Raw genomic sequence first — 25,819 nt, forward strand, 5'->3', positions numbered from 1 at the left:
CACATCCATAGTGTTCCTCCACTTTTAAACCATTTCAATCTCATGGCAATTTCACCCTATATTCTAAGTTTCTTATGGTAAATTGTGTGTTACATATCTTACTATCACCCTAGCTAGAAGTTGAATTATATATAACTATCGATGTAGTCGGGACAGCTATCGTGTAATACATCCAACCTAGGTACCAAAGTAGAAGGTAGGTACCTAGTAGGTAGGTATTATTATAAAAGTTATTCTACTAGTAGGTAATCTTATGAATTCGATATTTTAATTCATGGACGAATCAGTATTAATTACCCGAATAACTAAATAATTACCTACCTAAGCTGACAACCCGCGAGTCAACCTGAAATCCACCAGCTGGATCGTGAGATTGAGTAAATAAACAATTCACCCGCTCGCGGACTGAGGTTGACTTTATGGGCACGACGTATCTCTAGATACTTAGCTAACATGCCCGTTGATTGATTTCATTACGTTATATGTCTTTGTTAATAACAGAGTTTATAAAGACAGATAATTTCCAGACAAACGATTTGTTATTGTGCTCATAATGCCTTTATCTACACAAAGCATATGTAAGACCTTGGGTTAATTGCTACCCACTCAAGATCACACTTACCTAGTAGGCAGAGTTCTAGAAGGCCTAAGCGATGAATGTTAGTAGGATAGGTAGGTATCCCGTTGATGAGGTATACTCCTATATCTCAGTTAGGGGTATTATGATACAATCCTCCCATGCACCCTAGTGGTCATCATATTTCTAGGATACTGAGATTATAGCGAATACCTACCTAGGTAGGTACCTATGAATTAAATTTTCAGGGGTAAAATCAAAGTGATTGTTTTGCGGAAAGAATTAACTCAAAATCTTAAATTACACTTGTTTCTAGGTGGCCTCCTTAGAATACCCATGATTTCATCAGTTCTTGAAAATAATTGTATAGGTATGTGGTCTAAAACCGTACATGAAATGTCCGTCAAGTCTATAAAAAACACACTCTCAGTCTATAACGCCTTGCTCCAGCCGGCCAGGTATCCATTCTCAGCCATAAATCATTATATCGTCTCCTCATTCTGCCTCGTTATTACTGTTATAGCGAAGCTAAGACTTTCTCGGTCTTTGTAGAGATAGTGCTATCGTTGTCGTGTTCGAAACTTTCCACTAGCCGATCAATAACTTGATCGAGAATGATACTACGCAAAGCCACCAAATTCTGTTCTTCGTCTGGCAGCTTATAAGCGGCGAAGCCCTTCTCTTCGAGAAAATCAGATATGACCTTTTCTCCGTGGCTTGACCAGTAATCTTGAAATTGGCAGACGATGGATTCTACAGTGCGTGAAGGGTGGGTAAAGTCTGGTAATTCTGCACCGGGGAAAACGATTTCCCAGATGGACAGCCATTGTAAGTCTTCGGACATCCAGGCTTCCGCACGTCGTGCCAGTTGCTGCATCTGCTGTAGGCTGATGCCTTCGGGTCGCGGGATTCCCCGAGGGCTGCAGGATCGGCGTCGAATATGTATATCGGAATTTCCCGTTGTGGTAAAGGTTTCACCACAAGTTGGACAATATGGCAGTAACCGGTGAGCATTCCAGAGATGCTGCTTGATGTCTTTTATCTCTACGAGATTGACTCTCGTAAGGCAAGTAAGATGTTTCTCCGGGTTATATATATAGAAGGGGCATGCATAATGGCGTTGGATGGGGATAGGGGTTTCGGCATTCACTACCATTTCTTCATCTTCGACCTTGTCATCGGACCACCTTCGCATCTTAGACCAGCTTCTACCCCCCTTTTTAGAATCGCTGGCTATTCGGAACTCTAGGAATTGCTTCAGAACAAATGTCGTGATAGGATCTTTAATCTTCATAAATTCGTGGTCGGGGTCCAAGGTCGGAGGTTGTTGAGGAGGAGTATCAAAAAGGTACATATCGTCTTCCCTAGTTTCGTCGCCTAAATCTGGCGTGATACCTCTCATGGGATGGTGTGGTAGACTCTTTGAAGAATTCGAAGTAGTGTCAAACTGTCGATTTTCCAGAAACGTCCTCATTGTGATGGTGACAGCGTATCGCCTTCTGAGGCGCCGCGTCTTTCTGATTGCTGCGCCAATTACCCCCATCGGTCATCTCGAGGGATATCTGCTGTTTGCCGAAGACATCTGTTTTAGATGATGTGTCCTTATTTCTGTTCGGGGAATACCCGCTGGATATATAATAAGTGTTCTTGGCCTGAAGGGTTTACCTACCGGTATACTGAAAAGCCTAGTGCTCGAGCTTGCCCAGCCCCCAATGCGCACAGCTGTGCCGTGCCTTTTGGTGCTTATCAGTTTTGAGCGCCAGGACAGACACAGACTTACCCCTCGTCTGTAATTAGTACAACTACTATAATCCATACCGAAAAATGGAACGTCAGCATTGGCGGCCGAATTTATTTTAAGCCCAACTACGTTGCTTTCTGCCCATAGCTCTTCTTGAGTGTGTCAGATCATATTTTGTGCTTTTATAAATACATTTCTTTCGAGCCAGTAGAACTGAAAGAGAGACATTGACCGTAGATCTAAAGCCTTGGAAATTGCTTAAGGTAGGTAGGTTTTAACTGATTACTCGCTAACAAATACCTAACAGCTAACTAACCAGGTATCCACTAAAATTCGCCAAAAACCACTTAATAATAGCCAATCAAAACTCGGACAAGCGACCGCAGGAGTTTTAGTACGCATGTCACGTTACCATCACTGGGACTCCAGCACATCAACTTAGGGGTACCTATTCGTATGGGGGGGGTATTCGGCAGTCCCACTTTTGTGGTGAGACCTCAACCAATGAGAAGTGGATGCAGCCAAACGGGCCACTTTATTCGATGTCCCTTTTTCTTTTTTTCTTTTAAAAACCTTTAACCAATCAAAAGCCTCAATTTCATACGCTATGCCTTATAAAGCTTAAAAAAGGTAACAGCCAATTAGCTTTTATTACGCTATATCAATCGGGAAATCTGGATTTTTAGACCTTTATCACAATTGGCCCTGACCCCTAACCATTTTGGCTTGGCGTAGGCGTTTAGCCAATATATCGCCATGGAATTATGCCCTAAAAACGCACACTAGTCTCCACTCAATCGAGCTCGTTAATTGGTTCGCCACTCTCAAAATATCACGTGACATTGTCGGGACTGTAAAAAAACCTTTGTCCGGGTTGACGTACTCGCAAGTTAATTGGTCCGAGACAAAATACACTAAACTCAAAAAGGCAAGCGGTTACCGAAATAAGTATTTAATTCAAATCGAGGATATCATGCGCGCTAAACAAGAAAGGGAAATAGCACTAAGTCCAGCTGGACCTAGTGATAGAACTTAATTGGTCATTGTCGAGAAGTTATACCTAGAATAGTAATGAAAGTTTTATGAACCAATGAAAAGCTGAGAATTTATCTTTCAGCTCCCAATGTACCGCGCTATACCATATATGATCAAGGGTCTCACCATAAAGGTGGGGCTGCCGAATACCCCCCCCATACGAATACCCCCCTCTTTGACTTTTTCTCTCCTTGTATCTGTCACGTGGAATTAGGTGTATTTCAGGTGGTCTGTGCTGAATAGCTATCCTGTCTGTGCTTTGGAGATATTGTCAAAATCTGGTTACTTACGTGACCTCTCTAAGACAAGAAGAACTTTTCCTAAGAGTTTCTATTTGTAATAATAGAATTACTAGGTAGAACAAGATACATCTTTCATCAATAATTAAATGGTTCAATCCAACAAAACTTTACGACATCGAAATTGCCCAATGTTTAATTGATATGAAATTGTATATAGGTATAACTATGTATTTTTACGTGAGATGAAATCACCCGTCACGAACTTGTGATCAACTATCACATTCACCATTGTACCATAACACGAATGTGTTTCTGTTTAGAACGCTGAACTCCATGGAAGTTTAGTGGGGACTGTTTTAATCGAAAAGAATGAATGGTTGAAAGCTACCGCTAACCGTAGCGCAAAGGACCTAGAAATTACCCCGTAAGCACGGCACTACCGTGATATTCACGCCTCTCGCAGGCGACACGATACTTATTCCAGTCCCACAAACATGTAATCACGATGTCGAATTATCATTTCCACCCGGTTGCCACGTAAAGTTGATGTTTTCGAATTCATCGTCAGGAATTTCTTCAAAATTGTGATCAAAATAAAAGAATGATGTTTGATCTGGATTTAATAGATAAGATGGTGCGAGATCTTGTGCTTGACTTGGGGTGAAGGTGGGTACGTTTGATTGAAAACTTGGCGACATAATTGAGGGCATGGTTGATTGAGGTAAAAATTCTAATGGGTCCGAAGTAATTGGGGTCGAGGGAATGGGGGGAATGGGGGGCTGGAATGTATCTGGCGTTGATGAATGAGAATTCTCGTGAAGGAAGGAGATAAAGTCGTCAAGGACGCTATCTACCAAGTAAGTTTGCTGTCCTGCGACTTGCTGGTATCTCGGTTGAGTGCGATACTCATTGACGACATCACGAGTTACTGAGGCCTGAAGTCCCCAGTAAGTATCGGAAATATATGGGGATGGAGGCTGTTGTCTGTCCGGAAACATGATATCCCAAATGGTGAACCAACGCTCCTCGTCGCTAGAAGAGTTCAATTCATTGGCTGCCATATCCATACTGCTTATCTGTTCAGCTGTGGCCCATGAATGGGGGAAATCATGGTGTTGGCAAGTCTGAGCATTGATGTGTTCATCCCTTAGAGCGTCACTGCGGAACTCATCTCCGCATACAGGGCAATAAATAGGCGAAATATGCTTCCTCTTGATATGTTGCCGAACATCGCCGATGCGCCAGAAGGCGAAACGGTGGCAGTACCAATGCCTTTCCTTGTCGGCATAGTAGTATGGGCATGCGAAAGTCAACTGAGACTCATCTCCACGCTTTGAAGAGGGCGAGCGTTTCCCACCTCGCCGGTCCGGAGGATCTCCACGGCTCCTTTTACCGCGCTGTCGTTTGGAATTTCCATATTTCTTGGAGGCGGAAGATGGAAATGCAAGATTTTGGGAGTTGTGGTTGTATGAAGGGCTAGTGCTGCTACCTCCAACCCCATCAACTTCGGCTTCGTCTACCGGGTGATCATTTTTCGGCGTGGTTTGGGTGGTTGAGATGATGATTTGGCATACTGAAAGATGCCCAGATTTTTGGTAGTATTGTAGGTATCCAAGAAAAAAAGCGATAAGAGCCCTTTCAACTTGAGAAGGTTGGCATTTAAGCTGGTTCCCAGTTTGAGTTTTCAGCTCTCTCGGCCCGTCCCTAGTGTCGTTTTTAATTGATAGTTGGAGCGTTTCCAGGGACTTGGTAACAGTGGAGGGGTTTTCCTTCCCCACTCTCGAAGGGTGCTGACTAATACCAAATCGGTCGGGCTTCCTGGGGTTTCCTGTAGATTGAGAGGCTCCTCTTAATTCCTTTTCCATTTTCGACATCAATGTTAGGCAAACACCCGATGAAAACTTATCGACATCCATGGATCTATCACATTCATCCGCATATCGATCGTTTCTCGGATCCATGTTGTTCTGTATTTGTGATCCGAAAGTTTGCATGTTTCAACAGCTAGGTATGGCCTTACCGCTGACAATATACAAATTCCAATTTTCAATTCCGGCGTCAAAATATTCAGGAGGACCAATTCGCCGCGTCTGGTTTTCTATATACATCGCAGGGACACACTTGTGTACACTGCCTGTCTCTTGGATAATTGCCTTTTAGTTCCCTTCTCTCATACCTTCTTAATATTATTTGTAGGTACTGACTGTCCGCGGACGAACCACACTATTGTGTGTAGGCGACGTTTCGGTGAGCCTACAAGAGGGAAGGTCCACTCGCCCACGTAGCCAAGGCTTCTTCTCAGGCTTCTTCCTAGGTACCTCATGAGAAGATGTACTACTCCAGGGCTATTAACAAAATAGGTGGACGGGTGTTGTCAGCTGTTAGATATGAAAGTACTATGCATTCTGCAGGGCTGCCCAAGTATGCGGTCTTCAGCTGACACCGCCCCGCTTTAGGACACCTCCAAGTTCAGGACATCATGCTTACCTAGGTACCTACCTAGTAGTTTTAGTCGAAATTATACTACATAGAATCGAGAATCTTCGCCTACCCAGTACGTAACTCAGCCGAGATGGACCCTTTTAGTATCTTAGGCGCTGCGGCTGCGATTCTTCAGTTCGTGGAATTAACGGCCAAGATACTAGGGTCTGCTCACGAGATTTACACCTCACATACCGGCGCCTCACAAGAGAACATTCGCGTCGAAGATGTGGCTAAGAGGGTGAAGCAATTAGGCCAGCACCTCGAGGACAGTGCAGCGCGGCATACTGGAAGAAATTCTTCACAGAAATACAATGTTATCATCGAGCTCACACAAAAGTCCCAGAGCCTGGCGGATGAGCTTTTACATTCTATCGCCTCTCTAACCATTGACCCGTCTGCTCGGTTCAAATCCTGGCAGGCATTTCGAGGGGCATTGCGTGGGTATTTGCAGGAGGATCGCATCAAGACATTGCAGGTACGCTTGGATGGGCTAAGAAGCGAATTGATGCTTCATCTGATTGTCATGATTAGGTAAGTTCATTGAGTAGCCACCATGTGTGCGACTCGTTTTTCATACAGCTGCTAACAACCTTACAGTGATGATCAGTCAGAGCTTTTAAAGTCCATTCGAAGCGTGAAGGAAACATGTCAAGCTATGCGGGTTGACTATATTGATCAATTTTTAAGCCTCCACAAGGATCTTTCGAGTCAAATTAAAACGCAAGGCCTCATGCTTAAGAGTCTCCTAAAGGCCATAGAACAACCCACGTCCCAACCGATCTTTTCAATTACGAAGGAGCAGATTGTCGAGTATTCCGTAACTGTGCGAGATTTGTCCTCGCTTATAGTGGAAGCCTCAAAGTTCTCTCCGAAACTAATGAGAATCCTTGAGAGTCTAAGATTTACGGAAATGCCCTATCGACATGATAATATCCGCGAAACACACCGTGATACATACTCCTGGATATTTGATGAGAATGAATCGTCATTAGCGAACTGGCTTACTAGCCAAGATGGTCTTTTCTGGGTAAATGGAAAGGCTGGCTCGGGAAAATCAACTCTATTCAAGTATCTTGTCCATACCCCTGAGAGTAAACAGATGCTCAACCAGTGGGCAGATGGGAAGCAGTTGTCAACAGCCAGTTTCTTCTTCTGGAACCATGGAAATCGGATGCAGAAATCGTGGAAGGGTCTTCTCCAAAGCTTATTGTTTCAGATTCTAAGCACCTGCCCCGACATTGCCGAGAAAATCTGTTCGAGAAGATGGAACGAAGCTCACGATCCAAAACTCCCACCTCCATCATGGAGGTCTGATGAGCTTGTCGACACCATAGGGCTCGCTTTCTCCGAGATCGCCGACTCGTATCGCTTTTGCTTCTTCATCGATGGCCTTGATGAATACGAGGGAGATGACCACTTCGAACTAATCAACCTAATAGAGCGACTTCAGGGGTCAGCATCAGCAAAATTCTGTGTCTCAAGCCGACCGTGGAATGTGTTTGTTAGAAACTTCGTTCTCATGAATGTCCCGACACTGGTATTAGAGGAGAAGACAAGGGGTGATATGGCGAAATATATTCACGGGACGCTAGAAGAGGATCGCCGGTTCCTACGACTCAAGGCACGGGAAGACCGCGCAGACGAATTGGCTACCGAAATTAGCGAGAAAGCCAACGGCGTTTTTCTGTGGGTCTTCTTGGTTGTTCGTGAATTGCTACGAGGTCTAAATGAAGAAGACGACTTTTCGACGCTACAAAGACGATTGAGGCGTCTCCCAGATGACCTAGAGAAGTACTTCCAGCACATGCTCAATCAATTGGATAGAACATATCAGGAGAAGTCCGCTAGAGCATTACTGGTCTCGGCTGCTGCTTGGAGTTCGCCGCCCATCGATGTTCTCTACGGTATACAATACGGCATTTCTCGGAGTGAATTTTGTCGCATGGCAGAGGTGCAGGCAATAGATAATCCACAACGCGAGAATCTTCGCAGGACAGCACAATTCCATCTGAATAGTTGGTGTCGCGACCTACTAGGAATCTCTAGAGGATCCGACTACGACCGCGTAGAATTTCTCCACCGCACCGTGAGGGACTTCCTATGCACGGAGGATATTTGGCGATCACTAGAGAAGAGGGCAGGGGTTGATTTCAACCCACTCTTAGTGCTGTGTCGTGCATCTCTTGCACAAATGACTTACCACGTCCATGTCACCTTGGACAGAAACACTACGCTATCATCTAGCTACAATTTCGATAAACTTGTACTACATACGATGTACTACGCGGTGGAGTGCGAGCGACACGACGAGAGCAGCCCAGCGAGCGAGCTTGACGAACTCAATCGGCTTGGTAGCCTACTGCGTTCCTCGTCGTGGATGAAAGATGTCTGGTACAATACGAAACCAAAAGTAGACGATTTCCTTACTGCTGCGGTTGCATGTGGCTTGCAGCTGTACGTACAGGGGATATTACAGCGGCAACCGGAGAAGCTATTTAGGAAACGAAATCAGTGCCCACTTATTGACTTTGCATATATTGAGAATGCTCTGAAAGAGTTTCCTAGTCTTCCAGACAAGCGCTCTTCCATGGTAAAAGTACTCAAACATCAAGCTATACAATATGATGATAAAGTCGAACGGGAACGAAAAAGGCATAGCCTCCAGCGTTTCCTGAGACCTAAAAAGAGATTGACTGCAAAAGAAGAACTGCAGCGCGGTAGTCGTGAGATCACCTTTTGAAAACGATCGCTGATCGACCTAACTCAGCTGTAGAATTAGCACTTGATAAAAGCCGTAGGTTTCACGAGTTTAATTAAAACTATATGAATAGGGAAAGCAATATCACCCGCCTGCAGTCCTCATCCATTGCCACCTACACATTTGTGTACGGGCGGCTTATCACGCAGCCACGAGATCTAAATCTGCCTAGGTACCTCAGGTAGGCTGTGGGCTAGCTGCGGCAGGGTAGCGTAAGGCGACATAAGTTTATGCAGGATATCGGTATCTAGTTCTTGGCTTCGGCACCTCAACATATAACCTACTACTTATAAGTACAACTACTTACATTTTCCGTGCTCTGAAATAGGGGCCTTGCCTACTTCATATCTAGGTACGAACAGAAATAGATGCTAGGTCAAACACTAAAGTGTCTCTACGTATGATGTGAGTTAATAACATGTTAAATTAAGTACCTAGGTAGACTCGGCTCTTCATTATATGAAGACTTTCCTCTTCCTCATTTAGATATATGTTTATACACACCTAGGTACCTGGGTATGTACTTACATAAGTACTAGGTAGCTAAGTAACGATTCTTAAACCGGACTTTAGAAAGTTGTCCTGCGCCCCTGACGGGCAAATGACGTGGCGCTTTATTGGGGTGCTGCAGTATTACCTACTGTTGTATTTCGGGGTGCGTAATTGGTAGGTCTAGAGCAGGCTCTCATCGTCTGCCTACACATTTGTGTAGGGCTCGCAAGAATCATTCCGCCATAGTCCCCTTAGAGTAAACTCTACCCAAAAGCTTCTGATCAACTTATGACCCGGTCTCTGACCGAAATCAGATGTTATCAAGTCTACGGTGTCTATCAGTCATTCCTATTTTGACGTCATTCGAGGTCTTGGTTGAAGATAACTTTCATTTCAGCATTAGGACGTCCACAGAATCATGGCTAGGCACAAGCAATCATTGCATGGTTTGCAGAAGAAGAGAAGTAAGATGCAGAAGCGCTACCTATCGAGATGTGATGGGAGAGTACCAGACGATGATTTTAAGACAGTTCCATCAGATACACCTATCAAAGAATGCCCTAGATCCGTACCAGATCATATTCACCTTGAAGGTGTAGGTTCGGTTAGTGACATCCCAAAGGAGATATTCGAAAGCGGTAATGGAGGATATTGTGGATCCGAGGCCGATGCTGTTCAAGATATCTCGTTTATGGATTACAATGATACCAACATCAATGAGCTCAGCAAACTGGAGCTGCCTCCCGTTCAGCGTATGGCACGAATACATTCACCCTTACTTTGGTCGTGTACTAATCACTTAATTCAGTCAGTCGATGCGTGCAATGTGGAAAGGAGATATCCGATGTGATTAGCAAGGACCATCTACTTGAGTTATATGGGCGAGTTTGTTACGGAACTCAGTCAATTTATGACCTATATTCTACCCTTACTCGGTCTGCAATAATCGGTGGCTTCGGGGATTTAGACTATCGGCACGCCCGTGAATCTACATTTGGGTCAGCCTCTGAAGTCTCCAGCCCGGAAACAATTTTCGACTACGATCTAAGCGTAATTTGCTGTTGGTGCGAATACTCTCTCCTTTATGGTAATTTAGGGACCATGGGCCATTCACCATATTTCACCCCTATTTCCAGTCCCGGGTCGGACAGCTCCTTTTTACATGACCATTATACGACAAAAACGGTTACGGATACAGACGAGTCGCTTGCGGATGGGAACGGAATACCGATTTTCCCTCTCGCAGTCCAATCTCAGGATTGGCTAAAACAGCACGATCAAGAATTCGTGAATGAATGTCAAGCAGGTACTCCTGATGATCAATCCAAGTTAAATCACTGGATCACAAGCGAAAGTCTTTGTGACAATAGTCTAGCTGGAACGATTACCTCGGCTACTACTGGGATGGAAACCCAGGCACCCGTACAGCTCTCGGAAGAGTGTCAACCTGAGAAAATTTTGGAAAATGAAAATCGACAGTCAGCAACGAGCATCCAACCAAATAGCGACCAGTCCACTGCAAACAAAAAGTCGTGGGCTTGTCCATGGTATAAAAAAGACTCACTGAAATATCAGGAATGCTCAAAGTACAAGTTGCAACGCATAAAGGACGTTAAACAGCATACCTGGAGGAAGCACATGAAGCCTGATATCTACTGCCCCGTATGCTTCGAGCTGTTTGCAAATGCGAACGAGAGAGATGAACACGTACAACAAAAAAGCTGTGACTCACGGGCAAGGCCAGATTTTGACGGCATCTCCGAAGAGCAAAGAAAAGAGCTGAATCAAAATGCAAACCGCGGAAAAAACGAGGTGGATCAATGGTACTACATGTGGGATACTATATTCCCCGGGACGTGTCGTCCACAATCTCCATACCTTGGTAAAGGTTGGGAGAAGCTACTACCTCTACTTCGAAATTTCTGGAATAAGAACCAACCGAAAATCCTTTCGAAAGCCCTTCAAGCCTCGGTACCTGTATCCAACCCCCAAAACATCCAGTGTGTCATGGACAAGATCTTTGATCTATTCGAGGCAGAATCATCGTACTGGGGAACCAACCCCGAAATATCACTTGAAGATGTACCTTCAGAGATTAAGCATGAGGAGCTATCAATACCCGAAAATGTTTTCACTCACGACTCGTGGGGCCTAGCCCCTGAATTACAAGACAATTTATTAGAGCACCAAATGATGCTTGAACCCGATAGTCTAGAACAAATGATAGGAAACCACATCAACATGGATCTCAGCGCCGGCCTAAACGATTGAGATCTAGTCACAGATATAGATCAGGCGATCAATCACGATGGGATCAATGTTACCTATGCTTCATCATGTTCATCTAGAAATATCTTTGTAGAACAAGGACCGAATCGAAAGCACTTTGAATGAGAAACGACGTGTTCATGGATATACCTATGTAATGGATTTCTACCTCTATTCTAGCGGGTTTGGAAGAAAGGGGAATGAAATGAAGAAATTCGAAATTTCGGGCTGGACCGGTGTAGAGGAGAGTGTATAAGATTGTATAACTATCCAAGTTGCGTGATTTTCCTATATTTTTACAATGCAAAATTCATATTAAACGAAGTTTTGAAAGTCATTCCCAGTGCTAGGGTAGATAATTGCTTAAATTACCTGTTCATCACATTTGTATCTTCTTCTCCTTGATATGATTCGGTTGCTGGAATATTAGGTGGCTGGAAGTCTACGCCCTGCACTCAAGGGGTATATATGTACTATCTACGAACCACTACCTAGAACTAGCAACTTAATCAACTAATCATACAATATGATACTCATAACCTGCATCTATTTCAACATCGGTGGTTTGGTAGTTATACAATATAAATTAACAAGCTCTCGTACTATCTACTGCGGCGCCAAGCGATCATACTTTGGCCAACTTTCCAAAATCGCCTGCTCGCCAGTCAGTGTGAATTCGAACGAAGCCTTTTCCGGGTCGGTGTCGATAGCAACTCTGTAGGTACCAGGGTAGAGAATACGGTTTCCATCGTTATCGAATCTTGCCAGCTGGGCGAGTTTCACCTGGACTTGTGCTGTCTTGTCTTGACCTGGCTCGATATCAAATAGTCTTTGATACCCGATCAGGGATTTGTTAGGATGTGGTGCTGGCCCATAGCTCCCACTAGCAAACGCAAGAGCAACATAATCGGACTTGACCTTCCCAGTATTCGTAACTTTAACATTGAGCGAGCCTAAGGGGCATTGGTCAAGATAACCATACCCTAGGTCACCACATTCCTTCACGACGCTAGGGATATCAAATGTTCCAAACGACTGAACGGATACGCCGAAGCTGGTATAATGCAACCCATGACCAAATGGAAGAACCGGCTTGCCGGTATACCACTTATACGTCTGTCCGAGGTTACCCGTTGCCGGATCTGGACGCAACCCCATAACAGTCTGCGGAAACGCAGTATACGAAGCAGGATATTGAGTCACCGGAAGGCGACCAGCCGGAGCAACCCGTCCAAACAGCACGTCCGCGATAGCAGCTCCGCCTTCCTGGCCTGGATATCCGGCCCAAACAATAGCAGATACGCCATTGCTGTTAAGCCAGGCCGAATCGTCGAGTTGCCCGCCACCAGTCTGAACAAGAATGAAAGTCTTGTTTAATTGAGCAATAGACCCGATCAAATCCACCTGCGTTTCGTTCCATGCGATTGTCCGGCGGTCCATCTGTTCGGCCTCGATACTTTGATCGATGCCTCCGATGTAGATAACCACGTCGTTCGCCTTTGCTGCATCCAGAACATCCTGGTGATCTAGAGTCAGAACCGGGCTCACTTTAACACCGGTTTCGTTGGAAAGGGCGTCTAAGGGGCTGATATAGTACGGTGCCGGACCGGCATAGCCACCTGTCAATTGAACGGTTGCATTGGCCCAATCTCCCACTAGCGCTACAGACAACTCTTTCCCACTCTGGACCTGAAACGGCAAGGTCTCCTTCAAATTCTTCAATAACGTTATACCAGATGTGGCGGCCTTGCGAGCAAGCTTTTGGGTTTCCGGGGTGTTGACCGCGTCGAACGTAATTTGACGGTAGGGCTGACTTTCAGGGGCATCGAAGAGACCTAATCCGACAAACGACGCGTATACCCTTTTAAGTGACAAATCCATATAGCTCTCAAGGCCTGGATCCTGTTCCATGGCAGTTGGCCAGAATGTACGGTACACAAACCCGCACTCTGAGTCCGTTCCAGCTTTCAGGGCCTTGCTTAGCGTCTCCTCCCCTGTCTTAGTCCAGTGGTGGCCGGCGGCGGCCTGGATGACGTCGATGGCGAAACAATCAGAAGTGATGTATTCGGTCGTTTTATTCCACTTCCAATGGTCGCGGATTAGGTCTTGCTGGACCCATCCATCCGCACATTGAGGTATGCCGTTCACGGAATTGTAGGAACACATCAGCGAGCCTACGCCTGCGTCACGGGTACATGTCTCGAATGGCCTTAGGTAATAGTCGGCTAAATCCTGAATAGAGATCTTCGCATCGAAACTGTAGCGCGTGATGTTATTCGGCGTATCCTCGACGTCATATCCTGCTACGTGCTTGCAGGTGGCGACGGCCTTCTTGAAGGGTGAGTCTGCGGGTCCTTGGATCCCTGAAATATACGCCGTCGCATACTGTGAGATTCGGAAGACATCTTCTCCAGGAGTTTCTATAAAAGTCAGCTTATTGATAGTTATTTATTCGATTTTCTTCTATCTCACCAGGGCCTCTCCCCCATCGTGGGTCCCGAAAAGGGTTGACATTAGGAGCCCAGATGTCAAACCCAGCATGACCGGCATTGCTAAATGCACGAAGTTCAGTGCTAATGACTTCTGCTACAGAATGAACGAGATCATCATCAAATGCTGCAGACGTTAAGATGGGCATGGGGAACGAGGTGGCGTAGCTGTAGTCTCCTTGTTGGGAATAGTTGACGCCGAGACTCGTAGCCACACCATGTAGACCTTCATTCCAAAGCTAGTAATTCATATATTAGTTACAGGATACTATTATGGGAGCAACTCCCTAAAGAAAGCTAGCCCGACGCTTACAGTGAATTGGGGAAGACCGAGATTATCTTCAGATGACAGGTAGAACATAGTATTGTTGTATTTTTGTTCTATCGTCATTTCACTAACGAGTGCAGCTGCACGTTCGTAAGGTGCTACGGAATCATTTTTAGTGTCTTAACTTCTCAAACATATATACCTCTTTCCTACATACATTTGCTGGCATCACATATTCCATTAAGACTCAAAGGCGGGACTGTACAGTCTGGCAGAGCTCGAATCGCGCCGCTCTCGAGGAGGATAGGCGCAAACCACTGGAAGTCCGTTACTAGAGGCGGTATCAAATCCATCTTGACAGGGCTGTTAGTTGATATGGATTTATTTCTCCATGGCCATGTGGTGGCGGATGGTGGTTTGATTTAATAGTCGAGGCCATCGAGCAGTGATTGACAGGCAGCTGAATTCGTATTAAATTCACCCCAACTATATCTTCTCAAACATATACATTCGCTACCAGGAAATGCTAGAGGTGGAAATTAGGGAAAATCAAGCCACCTGTTGACGAATTCTCCGAGACTTCTCGCAATCCATCGTATATCAAGAGTTGAACAATGATCGTTAAGGCCGTTTACTAATAGCAACTTATTTCCGCCGGTTAGGGTAATACGAAATTATACGACAAGTGCAGATGCACAGCCCCGAAGAACAACACAAAAGTTGCTGACGTCGTCTCTGAAGTAACTACAAATGCATCTAGAATTACATAAGTCTCTGTTGATCACAACTTGAAATTCGTCACAAAGCATAGAGGCATGGATGTACAGCGTATTCGTTAACCAGGCCTCCTATACCGAATTAGTACTAGCCTCTCCGGAGTTTTCCCACATCTTAAAGGCCGGACCGGAGGTTTATCATGGATCCGTATCTTATGTATATCCGCTTCTTCAACCTTCAAGTTGACCAAAATCTCAGAAATACATAATGAAACCAATACCAATTTCCTTTAGCAGATATAAAAACGACTTCTTTTTTGTAGTGCCGTTAATATCGATATCTAAATCTTTCAAACATATTAACTAGGTACCTACCTAATAGCATTACCGAAGCTACAACTGAACTCCATCTGGCAAAGAAGATCAGAACACCAGGGATCCCTGGCTAAAACCTACATAAATAGACTGCGGGAATGATCTATCACATCAACCATCTTTGCGCCTCAGCTTGGTCCGGACTTTTCTTAACTATCCAGAAGCCCGACAAAGCCTTACTGATCATAAAGTTTTAAAATTGGTTCATGCATAGACTTCACAAAACTATAGTATGTTAAGAGTAGTTATCACTATCAAGAAGACTTATGAGTTTCAAAAAGGTATAAAAAGGTAGGTTAACAATATTGAACCCGACGATTCAAACCCATCAAACTCAATCAAACACCAAAAAATCACATCGGCGATGCACCAATCGTCAAGAAAAGCAGTATATGTAGAATGCCGTCGATTAAGTATCTACCGACCCATATCCACCAATAGGCAATGATTCCCATATACCCCAACAGTGCCCTTCCCAGCAGCTAAGAAATAATACGGAGGACAGAATTATGTATGTACTTATAATCTACCAGCGCCCAAGCATTGCAAAATCGAGGACTCGGCTTGCGCCCGCCCCTCCCAAAGATGGGGGACCATTCTGCTGAACTGAATGCTTCTCGGCTGCGCAAAACAACTCGTATCTCGTGGTCGTGAAGTTCGTCAATGTTTTCCTCGTTTGCCATACCCTTTAACGCCAAAATGCACCGTGCCCCGCCTCGTTGAATATCAATCTCTGCGACGCCTGCCCGGCGTCTATAGGATTTCCTTCAGTTGCTGTTTCTGCTTTGCCGTTAAGCTTGTCGGGAACTTGACGTTGTATTTGATGATAAAGTTCCCCCGCTCGCCTGGTTTCTTCGAGATCGGCATTCCGAGGCTAGGATACGAGTCGAAGCTGCCTGGACCTGTCGGACCGCTCTTTTCAACGTTCAGTTGCTTGCCGTCTATTGTCGTCACGGTTCGTCTCCAGCCAGTTAGGGCCTCCTTTAGGTCCAGATCTATCGTGTGAGTTAGATCATCTCCTTCACGAGTAAAGAGGGGATGCGGTTTCTATAACTCATGTTAGCCGTAATTTCGCAAAATATCATAGACGGGATGGTTTATAATCTTACCTCCTCGACGATGAAGTGCAAATCTTGCTTGCCGCCTTCTTCTTGGTCGCCAACACCCTTGAACTTGATCTTGCTACCTTTCTTCAGGCCAGGCTTGATGGGGACTTCTAGGACTTGGTCTGTAGTAGTCCGCTTGCCCGTATCGTCGAAGGTCTTCCGCTTGATCTTCATCTTCTTCGTGACGCCGGAGTACAGTTCTTCCAAGGAAAGAGGTAGAGCACGCTCGACGGTAGTAACATCAGGCGTGGGTTCTCTTGCTCCGCTGCTTGCAAAAGGGTCTCCTCCACTAGGGAAATTGCTACGCATACGGGTCCTTCCACCCGAGGCTCGAGGTATGCCGCCACCTCTAGTAAAATACGGGTTGCCTTCGTCATCGTCGACTCCTAGACCTCCAGTACCGCGCATAAACTCGGCAAATATACTCTCAGGGTTGCTAAAGCTAAAAGTAGGATTTGGCCCGCCGCCGCGAGTAGAGAAATGGAATGTCTGAGCACCTCCTGGCACACCGCCACCGAAGTCGAAGCCTTGGAAACCGCCGGGCATTCCACCTTGAGCTCCCGCGAATGGATTATCCCCGGGAGGAGGTGCGGCACCGCCGCGAAGTAGGAATTCAAGGCCGAACTGATCATAGGTTTTACGCTTTTCGGGGTCGGAAAGTATCTCATAGGCTTGTGAGCACTCCTTGAATTTCTCGGAGGCGGCAGGATTGTCTTTATTCTTGTCAGGATGCCACTTCAATGCTGCTTTTCTGTATCATTATTAGTATTGCATACATCGTGAGACTAGAAGGAGAGGTAAAAGACAGTAGACAAAAAATGAAACCGAGTGGGGTAGAGTTTGAGACTTACCGGTATGCTTTCTTGATCTCATCTTGGCTGGCATCCGGCTTGACATTGAGCTGGTCGTATAGCTTTGTTTCCTTTACCATCTTGCCTGATGATTAGGAAGCACCTAGTATATGTGTGTTGTCGGAAAGGAGCAAAGGTGCTTTATGATCCAATGGGATCGTGTGATCGAGTAGCGTATGTATGAGGTGTAAGTAGGATTTCGGATTTCGTCGTTGTATCGAATGAAGCGACTGGTATTTGACGAAATAAAAAAAGAAGGAAAGAAAACACAAAGAGTGTTCGAAATGTCGGCCTCAATAAAACTGCAGGAATTGGGGATTGAGAATTGGGTGAAACGCAATGCGTTAAGCTTCATGTACTGCACCGCCGCTTTTCTTTGTGGTGGGCGGGTTGGTAGAAGATTCGGGAATTGGCGACGAAGAGGGCCAAAGTGGTCAAGGTGGTCAAGGTGGTGGTGGAGAGTGACGTTTTTGGCTATTGACAAGTGGGGACGATAAGATGTTATGTGTATTGAGATACCCCCAAATACATCAATCAATAGGCGTATGACGAGGTATTGAGTACTTGCAAAGCTAGATCTCCAATTGAAGACGATCAGGTGACCATGAGCTATCGAATCATTCTCATCCCCACGCAGCTGTGTCCCTTATGCACCTAGGTAGTTCGATAAACCTAGAACCAATGAGAACAATCTAATTATTGAATCCGAACTCAATGACCTTTGCTTATTCAAGACTGCGTGGAATTGGTCGATAAAAGGTTGGTTGGTGACGGCTTAGTATGCACGTTTCTGAGTGGCTACCTACATACCAGGCCGGTATGTATGTAAATACTACGGTAACTGATGAATGTACAAATGTTGGTGAAGGGGTGGGTGATACGGAAATGGATGTTTAAAAGGCCTGGACGTAACGCGGACTGCGCGGGGCTGGTGGACGTTTTAGATGGGAACTTTTTGGTTAACCAGTACACAGGTACTTCCCTAACTAGGAGGCAGGGAGGTATCCATGGATGAATGTACAGCAGGTCCACGATGCAAGTCAGAACAAAGAAAGCAGTTAGTCCTGTAGGGTTCCCGCACGAGCCGCACTTATTTAACGAACATCAAGGATTGGGACATGGAAAACAGTGATGAATCCATGACGGCGAATGATCACATAGTCAGGCTGTCAAGGTGGAAACTTGGAATAAAAAGTCACATGCACAGTTGTCTTAGATCAGCGTTGACAGCTGCGCAAATGATTGTCCAGATACGTCTTAATATGATTGGTATCACAGTCAATACCGTGAGAAGGTTCTAGAAATTATAGTACTTCAATACATGGATATAGCTATTTAATGTTTGTGTCAGACCAGTACAAACTTTGAATCATCTACATACCTACCTAGTACCTACCTATATATGGCTAAATGAAAAATATATGCAAAGTCAAGTAGATAGGCTTGGGCATTTCTTAGTCTACCAAGCAAAGTAACATCGCTTGGAAGAAGCTTTAGCTTCATGCCATGACAAGTAGACAGCTTTTACTGCCGAGACGTCGTAGCTGAATGCTATCTTGCATCAATATGCAGATCCAGCATACCGGAGTCGCTGACCCCTTGAGCTTAAAAAGGACCACTCCTAATTTACAGGTCACTATTGGTCCGGTAATGGTAAATCCATGCCTCATGCTCATTCATTAACCATCTTTGGGTATCGTGGAAGTCATCATGGTACAGTACTTAGTATACACGGCCCCCCGGGAGGTATACCCCGGGGTAAACATCACAACTAGGAAATCAGTTGCTCAATTATTTCATTTCCTTCCATGCATATAACCGAATCAAACCCATCACACGCCCTTTTTTTTTATCGAAACATCTCGATAATCTAAACACGTTTGATGTCTTCACGAAATACTCATTCAGACATCAATTTCACTTCCCGCAAATCCGGCGGGAAAGATGTCAAAGCCATAATCCATACGTGACTCGATCATCCTTCGTGATGTTCCACATCCGTATCGATGTCCATCATCTCGACAGAGTCACTCAGTGTCGTATAAGTTTGCCGAGTTAGGAAGGGTGCTGGTCCCCCAACACGTTCTTGCATCTCGGGAGACTTAGGTGGTACCGTGCTGCCCGGCAATTTTTGCATCTCCTCTGCATTGGCGTAGTCAACCTCTGATTGCATTTCCCACTGGAAAGGGTCCACCTCAGCGAGATCAGCCCGAGAACTGCCTTGCGTGGCTACCGATGAACCAACGCTGTATTTCCGTTTGCCTGATGGTGCGACAGCGACCTGCGAAAGATCTTCGGCTCTGACTCCTGAAGAAGGGTGGTTATCTGCAGGCTGTACCTGATCTTGTTCATGAACGAGTTCCTGCTGAAATGAGCGGTTGTCCGCGCGTATGAACATCTACATAGAGATTAATATCCCGGCTTCCATTTATAGAATGAGTGTGCAACATACCCGTAGAGCGTCCGGCAACGGAGTAGGCGTCGCCGTCATAGCAGCTTCTGTAGCATAGACAAGAATAGGGTATTTAGACTCTGTTCCTGCCGCATGGAGGACATCTTCCTGTGTTGCTTTCTGTGATATATGATTTAGTATAACCCAAGGGAAAGTAGCTGAGTCTCAACCTACCTCGGTCTTGATAGGAGTTCCATCGGCTGGAGAGTATCCAATCTTCCACCATTGGTCTTTGGGCTTAGACTCCTTGTCAACATCAACTGACTCAACACCTTGCCTTACACAAACGTATGCCAGCTCAGACGTAAGCGCAACACCGCGTAGGGAATATTTATGAGTAGGATTCCAATAGTCCGGATTATAAGCGGAAGTCGACCGAAAGACGAACTTCGAATCATCGACCTCATCTTCCTGGCATGTTAGACGTTTCGAGATTACCTCCAAGGAATCGGAATAAAACTTCTTTGCCTTCGCGATTTCTATAGCCGGGTTAGAAGGTTGATTTCTAGCCCTAGAATACTCGGAATCAACTTACTGGCCAAGTCCTCCTTTAGCCCCTGGATCTTCTTGTTTGCCTCGTCTATGACGTCTTTCCAATTCTTCATTCTCTCTTCCTCATCCGGTAAGAAGACGTAAGATCCACTCCACGTGTAGATATCGAAAATATCGTCTAGGCTGAGTTCGATATTCTTTCCTATGCGGTCGTGATGATAACGCCACTGGGCACTTCTGGTCTGGCGCTGCATCAATCTCTCGGTGAACTTGATAATTCCGTCCAAACAAGCGAAGAGGTCATGTGGTCCATCTTCAAGACCGTTCACCCGGTGGCACCGTTGTCCATGGCATCTTAGTAGATTCGCCTCCAACAAATCATACATACGTAGCTTATTCTTAATGTATCGCATCTGAGTCTGAAACTTGAGAGCGAGGTCCTTTCGATCTTTCAGGTACCGATCGGCGTAGAACACAGCGGGAATCTCACAAGGCTTAGATAGTCCCGAGCCATTGAACCGGGCTGTTATCACATCGGCAGCCTTTGATAAGACAGCATAGCAAGCTCCTTCCGGAAAAGGGTGATCGATGTTTAATGCCTGCAACCACAGAATGTGATCTAAGGCGTCGTAGAATGTGTTCACCCATGAATATTGCTCAAGGTCTAGCTGTGTATCGAGAAACGCGAACTCTTGACCCTCGTCACTCGAACTGTCACCGTCACCTTCTGATTGAGACCCGTCGCCTGTTTGTGAGGAACAGGGCAATATTGCGCCTACTGTTATCATACCATCCATGTCGAACGAGGGATTAGATTTAGCCTCCTGTTTTAGGATGTCGAATAGCTTATCCTCAGCGTCGGAACCCCCCCATGCTCCCGGATTCGGTTCGATTTCCTTGGTATCTACAAGAGAGTCGACAGATCCATATCCACGTTCTGTCTTATCAAGGAACGCCATTAGACGATGGAGTTCTTCAGCAAACTCTGGACGTGCTTCGCTGTCCCAATCTGATTCTCCTCTCGCCATTGCTGCAAGGTGCTCATGCTTAAGGATTGGTTGACCTCGCCACCATTCCGAGTTGTGACCATAATTTCTAGCCGGTGTACCATATTGAAGGAGGATATTTCTGACGAGAGGGACTTGGTGGAAAATTGACAATAGAAAACCAAGTTTATGATCTTTCGTCTGTCGAAGAAACGCAGGAGCATCGGATCCCCGTTTTCTCTGAGACGGTGTAGGATCAGCCTTTTCGGTATCCGTAGCAGCTTTTGTAGGCACCATGGCCCACTGCTCGGTGTCATATTGAGGTCGGTTCGCGGGACCAAAATACTTATAATTCGTCTCGCTATCGACAATGCCAGCTTCTTGGCGTGGTATTCCTGATTCGGCAGCCGACTCGGCTAGGGCGCGCTCTAAATTCGCATCTTCTTCGGCAGCGTTGGTTGGAGCACCTAAGGAACATTTGTCAGCTTCGATACGAGGTAGACACAGGAGTAATACCTGCGGCCTGGTTCGTAGTCTAGTCTATCGTCTTACCGAAGGGTGAGGTATTGTTCGCTCTCGAAGGTGGTCTGGTCGGAGCAGCGGTGTTTTGGTAGCTAGTAGGCGCAAGTTCGTCTGGGCCTTGGATATTGAAAGCTGCGCACCCAAAGTTAGTAAACGAGGAGCTGAATTAATAAGAGACGAGAATGTGTCATACAGATACCTGTATCGTTGGCCTCGCCTTGGCGATCCATGCCGAACTGAGATTCATCCCATCTGTACTAGAATTGTTTAAGCGTAAGCGATTGCAAATCGCATATGTTCATAGACCTGAATAAATACCTTTTGGCTGCTGGGATTTTCAAAATACTCCTCTGTTGCTCGTGGAAGATCGTTATTATTTGCCTAGAGAAATATAAGATGAATCCATTAGCATTATGTTGCGTAAAATGTAGAGACGCACAATTGAGTGAGCATGTGAAGTCGTCATTACATACCTTTAAACGAGTGATAACTTCTCCTCGAGTAAGACCAGTGACGTCGCAAAAAAGAATGATTGACTCCTCTGGCGGTTCACTTGTCGTCGCCATGCTGAAAGATCCCCAGAATCTCGTGGTTGTAACGATATACTACTAGGTAATATAAATTAAGTCATGGAAGATAGGTCGTGAAAGTTGGAAGGGTTAATAGCGTCAATAATGTTTAGATGCTAGTAGAGTAGTGATGATGAGGGACGGGCAACGACAAGGAATACAGACAAGGATACAGGGGTTGCAGAGATGGGGTAAAGAAGTATCGGGACCTTATTAAGCTTGCTGCTAGAAATGTAGGTGATATTCCTACCTAGGTATGTGTAAAATATTACCTAGGTAGTAATATTATCTTGAAGCGCGACAGCTATCTTCAGATGTTGGAAGTCATTATTCTTGCTTGTGATTTGTGATTTGCGATTTGTATGTGTAGGTAGGGAGAAGGAGCTTTTGAGGCGGGGGGTACATGACAGACGGGCTTAGCTTAAGCTGACGATTTTACCTATGAAGTTCAATGGATGTTGCCAGGTGCACCTGTGGCGTGTACTTAGGCGGGCTAACGATACTAGCACATGTATGTACCTGTGAATCTTAACACCCATATTTTAACAGGGGTTAATGTCCATGATTTGCGGAGGTACATTAGGTACATTAGGTCGGCGTTTATAACCCCACTAACAAGTTGGGTACAAGGTGGGGGATATTCACGGGATCTCCTATAGGCAAGACTCAAGACGGGAATTAATTAGGTAATTATTCTACCTAGCTGCATACTTCCTTTCGTACGTACTACAACACCGACGTATATGTAGAGAGGGAAGATTCATCCTCTCAAGATTTAGAGATACCAGCATGATAATAAGCAATCACGAAGAATGTAGATACCCAGTATCCTCAATTTCTAACCTACTAGGTACCTAGTACCCATGTAATAAACCCATCTCAACGGCTGGACTTCAGTTCGCATACCACATACAGTTTGCTCTTCCCATACAACATGGCATCGCAAGCACTCAATATTATACACTATTGTCCAAGTTAAGGTTTATTTCAGAGACCAATATCCAGTGACGCCAAAGTCAATCTTGTAATAGCAAATTTCGTATGTACACATTGTTGCGTAATTCTTCAGACTGATAAAAGGGCAATATAGCGCAATGTTTGGGCCCATACTCGAATGATGTTCCCTATTTCGTCTACGAATATGTCGCAAGTCCCTCATTCTGCCATAACTCAATAGCAATAGAATGCCTCTAGCGGCTATGTTCCCTTGGAAGAACCTCTATCTCAAGCAGATGCGAAAGCTGGCCAAACGCGATCCAATGCGACGAAAAGACGGTCCGAGAAAAACGAAAACGGGCCAATAGTAGACAAGATCCATGAAACGCCATACCCCGGCTAATGCAGATGTATACGGAGTTAGAAAATGGTTTGCCGGTGAGCTTCTTCAGTCGAGTAGCGAGGCTCAAAAATATACGTGAAGCAAGGTATCATTAATTGTCGTCGTCGTCGCTGATGCCTTCCTCTTCTCCATCCTCATCGAATTCTGCTAAATCTGCATCCTCGCCCGTATCGCTACCTCCGAAATCGAACTCCTCATCGTCACTCTCGGCCCAAAATGCAGGGTCGTCATCTGCTGACTTCGGCGGCGGCGGAGGGTCAAGCGTGGTTGGCATGACGAAGCCATCGGGAATGTCGTTCTTGGACCTCTCGACGATATCTTGTGCTTTCTTGTTATACATGGCGCGGTCATCTCGATACATAACGCCAGCATCTACGTTCGCCGGGGAATTGATCTCCGGATCGTCCAGTAGTAGAAGTACGGACCGCAGGACTGACTCGACACCCTGCAACGGAGACCAACGCTCGCTAGCCTGCTCTCCCGAAGTGAGGTCCTCACCCGGCGTATGCAGAATGGAGATGCATAGTTTACCGTCCGGATAAACGTTGGGATGGTAGATAGGAACAAGAAATCTGAACGACGGTGGTTGGTAGGGATATTCGTCGGTGAATGTCATCTCAGCCTATTATCCACGATTTCGTAAGCGCCGATCTCGATCCAGGGTTGGTGTTTCAGTCTTCACTTACTCTAAAGTAACCTCCATTGAATGCGCTGTCGGGATTGACGACAATAAGACCTAGACGCCAGCGAAGGATATTATCGTGTACCAGCTAAGTGGATTGTTAGCACATTTATGATCCGACGACGATGAGGCCAAATTCGGGTTTACTTACATCGATGTTGACCCATTTCTCTTTGGAGAGTTCTTGTATCTCCGACATCAGCCGATGCTTAGCGCCACCACCGCCAAATCTTGATGCTGACATCGCGAAGAATGGGGTTATGAATTATTGTCTGTGTTATTGTATGGAAAGGTGTCGAGTACGTGGTGCGACGGAGATGTGCGACTCGCGTGTCCTCGGAATCGAAATTGAAGTCGGACTCGAAGTCGAAGTCGAAGTGTTAGGAGTTGGGAATTAAAATGCCACCGGGCCAATGACTCCTAATGACTCCAGACCAGAAGAAATGAAAGTAAGGAAAGCCCTAGAAACACGAAACACACCGCTGTTCCGTTTAAATGTTTCCTACCAGTGAAGAAAGAAGGTCGTGATGTTCTCTTGAAAGCGAAGAGTGAAGGGTTAACCGTGCAGCCCGATATGGTTAGGTAGAGCTTGAAGGAAGTGTTATGTAGAAATGGGAGATAAAATCAAGTATGTAGGTAAACGGGGTTTCTGGGTGAGATGGATTGGTGTCAAAGGTAATAGGTATTGCATCGTAACTGCGATTTCTTGATTTCTTGGCGCCTGACTCGTCCCTTAAATGGATCCACACCGGATGAGGTAATAAAACATTGGGGATATATCCATGCCTGGTGATCCTGGTGGCCCTGGCAGGTGGTCCTGACTCCTTGGACTCGAAGTCGAACTTAATGGGGGTGGGGGAGAAAAGGGCAGGAACTACATACTACTCCGTGCTCGGTACTTTAAAGACGGCCTTTTGCAGGTGCCATTGAATTTTTTTCCGAGCTTAGTCTCCTCAGTCACACCTGGCACTGGACAGGCAGAGTATTACTTCAAGGTTGTCTTCCAAGGTTATTAACACGTACATACCTCGGCAAGGGTAAAAGGCATATCTACTTCATAATATATTCTTCATACCTTAGGTACCTAAGTCTTCATGTATGCATGTTGCTAGGCGACTTTAAATAGATAATACAATGACTTTAAAATTTTCCAAGGTTACGAAAAATCCGATAGCCGTAATCCAAATCCCGTCTTACTTCGATAGGTACCTACCAAGTACTTATTCCTACGGTGGCTCTCGATTTTCGGTATTTACCCTTGGGAATTATTCAGGAATTAGGAGAAACGTTCAATACAAAGATTTAAGGCATAGTGTTAAATATTACTAAGTATGTCGATATCATTATTTTCGATTGTTGTTGCTTTGTTAGCAAT

At 45.4% G+C, this 25,819-nt stretch overlaps 8 protein-coding genes across 8 annotated transcripts; 2 read left to right on the forward strand and 6 right to left on the reverse strand.

Annotated features, from left to right (window-relative positions):
- Positions 1 to 822: 822 nt before the first annotated feature.
- On the reverse strand, positions 823 to 2,557 carry GGS22DRAFT_162879 (uncharacterized protein). Its single transcript, XM_047961282.1, has one exon. It carries the CDS (start codon positions 2,118 to 2,120, stop codon positions 1,095 to 1,097), a length of 1,026 nt encoding a protein of 341 aa, XP_047818978.1. The 5' UTR covers positions 2,121 to 2,557; the 3' UTR covers positions 823 to 1,094.
- Positions 2,558 to 3,753: 1,196 nt separating this feature from the next.
- On the reverse strand, positions 3,754 to 6,174 carry GGS22DRAFT_162880 (uncharacterized protein). The gene has a single exon (XM_047961283.1). The coding sequence runs from the start codon at positions 5,587 to 5,589 to the stop codon at positions 4,096 to 4,098; it is 1,494 nt and encodes a 497-aa protein (XP_047818979.1). The 5' UTR covers positions 5,590 to 6,174; the 3' UTR covers positions 3,754 to 4,095.
- On the forward strand, positions 5,879 to 9,001 carry GGS22DRAFT_139493 (uncharacterized protein). The gene is made up of 2 exons (XM_047958679.1): positions 5,879 to 6,610; positions 6,677 to 9,001. The coding sequence occupies exons 1-2, from the start codon at positions 6,168 to 6,170 to the stop codon at positions 8,817 to 8,819; spliced, it is 2,586 nt and encodes an 861-aa protein (XP_047818980.1). The 5' UTR covers positions 5,879 to 6,167; the 3' UTR covers positions 8,820 to 9,001.
- Positions 9,002 to 9,598: 597 nt separating this feature from the next.
- On the forward strand, positions 9,599 to 11,902 carry GGS22DRAFT_139511 (uncharacterized protein). The gene is made up of 2 exons (XM_047958680.1): positions 9,599 to 10,081; positions 10,138 to 11,902. The coding sequence occupies exons 1-2, from the start codon at positions 9,748 to 9,750 to the stop codon at positions 11,598 to 11,600; spliced, it is 1,797 nt and encodes a 598-aa protein (XP_047818981.1). The 5' UTR covers positions 9,599 to 9,747; the 3' UTR covers positions 11,601 to 11,902.
- A 111-nt stretch (positions 11,903 to 12,013) lies between these two features.
- Positions 12,014 to 15,136, reverse strand: GGS22DRAFT_162887 (glycoside hydrolase family 3 protein). Its single transcript, XM_047961284.1, has 4 exons — positions 14,572 to 15,136; positions 14,400 to 14,512; positions 14,070 to 14,325; positions 12,014 to 14,017 (listed from the first exon to the last, which is right to left on the reverse strand). Exons 1-4 carry the CDS (start codon positions 14,705 to 14,707, stop codon positions 12,204 to 12,206), a joined length of 2,319 nt encoding a protein of 772 aa, XP_047818982.1. The 5' UTR covers positions 14,708 to 15,136; the 3' UTR covers positions 12,014 to 12,203.
- A 540-nt stretch (positions 15,137 to 15,676) lies between these two features.
- GGS22DRAFT_139522 (DnaJ-domain-containing protein) lies at positions 15,677 to 17,864 on the reverse strand. Its single transcript, XM_047958681.1, has 3 exons — positions 17,403 to 17,864; positions 16,555 to 17,302; positions 15,677 to 16,492 (listed from the first exon to the last, which is right to left on the reverse strand). Exons 1-3 carry the CDS (start codon positions 17,480 to 17,482, stop codon positions 16,199 to 16,201), a joined length of 1,122 nt encoding a protein of 373 aa, XP_047818983.1. The 5' UTR covers positions 17,483 to 17,864; the 3' UTR covers positions 15,677 to 16,198.
- Positions 17,865 to 18,998: 1,134 nt separating this feature from the next.
- Positions 18,999 to 22,781, reverse strand: GGS22DRAFT_139527 (uncharacterized protein). The gene is made up of 8 exons (XM_047958682.1): positions 22,328 to 22,781; positions 22,173 to 22,235; positions 22,048 to 22,111; positions 21,885 to 21,986; positions 20,390 to 21,799; positions 20,029 to 20,333; positions 19,855 to 19,974; positions 18,999 to 19,800 (listed from the first exon to the last, which is right to left on the reverse strand). Exons 1-8 carry the CDS (start codon positions 22,418 to 22,420, stop codon positions 19,378 to 19,380), a joined length of 2,580 nt encoding a protein of 859 aa, XP_047818984.1. The 5' UTR covers positions 22,421 to 22,781; the 3' UTR covers positions 18,999 to 19,377.
- Positions 22,782 to 23,717: 936 nt separating this feature from the next.
- GGS22DRAFT_139542 (ubiquitin-conjugating enzyme/RWD-like protein) lies at positions 23,718 to 25,433 on the reverse strand. The gene is made up of 3 exons (XM_047958683.1): positions 24,596 to 25,433; positions 24,449 to 24,532; positions 23,718 to 24,384 (listed from the first exon to the last, which is right to left on the reverse strand). The coding sequence occupies exons 1-3, from the start codon at positions 24,686 to 24,688 to the stop codon at positions 23,854 to 23,856; spliced, it is 708 nt and encodes a 235-aa protein (XP_047818985.1). The 5' UTR covers positions 24,689 to 25,433; the 3' UTR covers positions 23,718 to 23,853.
- Between the last annotated feature and the right edge of the window lie 386 nt (positions 25,434 to 25,819).

Source organism: Annulohypoxylon maeteangense (assembly GCF_022496945.1).
Source record: "Annulohypoxylon maeteangense strain CBS 123835 unplaced genomic scaffold GGS22scaffold_8, whole genome shotgun sequence".
Taxonomy (NCBI): domain Eukaryota; kingdom Fungi; phylum Ascomycota; class Sordariomycetes; order Xylariales; family Hypoxylaceae; genus Annulohypoxylon; species Annulohypoxylon maeteangense.

Coding starts and splice junctions, on each gene's coding strand:
- GGS22DRAFT_162879 (XM_047961282.1), bottom strand. CDS start 2,120: ATGGGGGTAATTGGCGCAGCAATCAGAAAGACGCGGCGCCTCAGAAGG.
- GGS22DRAFT_162880 (XM_047961283.1), bottom strand. CDS start 5,589: ATGCAAACTTTCGGATCACAAATACAGAACAACATGGATCCGAGAAAC.
- GGS22DRAFT_139493 (XM_047958679.1), top strand. CDS start 6,168: ATGGACCCTTTTAGTATCTTAGGCGCTGCGGCTGCGATTCTTCAGTTC. Junction 6,611..6,676: donor CATCTGATTGTCATGATTAG/GTAAGTTCATTG, acceptor ACAACCTTACAG/TGATGATCAGTCAGAGCTTT.
- GGS22DRAFT_139511 (XM_047958680.1), top strand. CDS start 9,748: ATGGCTAGGCACAAGCAATCATTGCATGGTTTGCAGAAGAAGAGAAGT. Junction 10,082..10,137: donor GGAGCTGCCTCCCGTTCAGC/GTATGGCACGAA, acceptor CACTTAATTCAG/TCAGTCGATGCGTGCAATGT.
- GGS22DRAFT_162887 (XM_047961284.1), bottom strand. CDS start 14,707: ATGGATTTGATACCGCCTCTAGTAACGGACTTCCAGTGGTTTGCGCCT. Junction 14,513..14,571: donor AATATGTGATGCCAGCAAAT/GTATGTAGGAAA, acceptor ATGATTCCGTAG/CACCTTACGAACGTGCAGCT. Junction 14,326..14,399: donor TCGGTCTTCCCCAATTCACT/GTAAGCGTCGGG, acceptor ATGAATTACTAG/CTTTGGAATGAAGGTCTACA.
- GGS22DRAFT_139522 (XM_047958681.1), bottom strand. CDS start 17,482: ATGGTAAAGGAAACAAAGCTATACGACCAGCTCAATGTCAAGCCGGAT. Junction 17,303..17,402: donor GAGATCAAGAAAGCATACCG/GTAAGTCTCAAA, acceptor ATAATGATACAG/AAAAGCAGCATTGAAGTGGC. Junction 16,493..16,554: donor TGCACTTCATCGTCGAGGAG/GTAAGATTATAA, acceptor CATGAGTTATAG/AAACCGCATCCCCTCTTTAC.
- GGS22DRAFT_139527 (XM_047958682.1), bottom strand. CDS start 22,420: ATGGCGACGACAAGTGAACCGCCAGAGGAGTCAATCATTCTTTTTTGC. Junction 22,236..22,327: donor AAGTTATCACTCGTTTAAAG/GTATGTAATGAC, acceptor ATATTTCTCTAG/GCAAATAATAACGATCTTCC. Junction 21,987..22,047: donor GGCCAACGATACAGGTATCT/GTATGACACATT, acceptor TTGGGTGCGCAG/CTTTCAATATCCAAGGCCCA.
- GGS22DRAFT_139542 (XM_047958683.1), bottom strand. CDS start 24,688: ATGTCAGCATCAAGATTTGGCGGTGGTGGCGCTAAGCATCGGCTGATG. Junction 24,533..24,595: donor AGAAATGGGTCAACATCGAT/GTAAGTAAACCC, acceptor CAATCCACTTAG/CTGGTACACGATAATATCCT. Junction 24,385..24,448: donor TCAATGGAGGTTACTTTAGA/GTAAGTGAAGAC, acceptor CGTGGATAATAG/GCTGAGATGACATTCACCGA.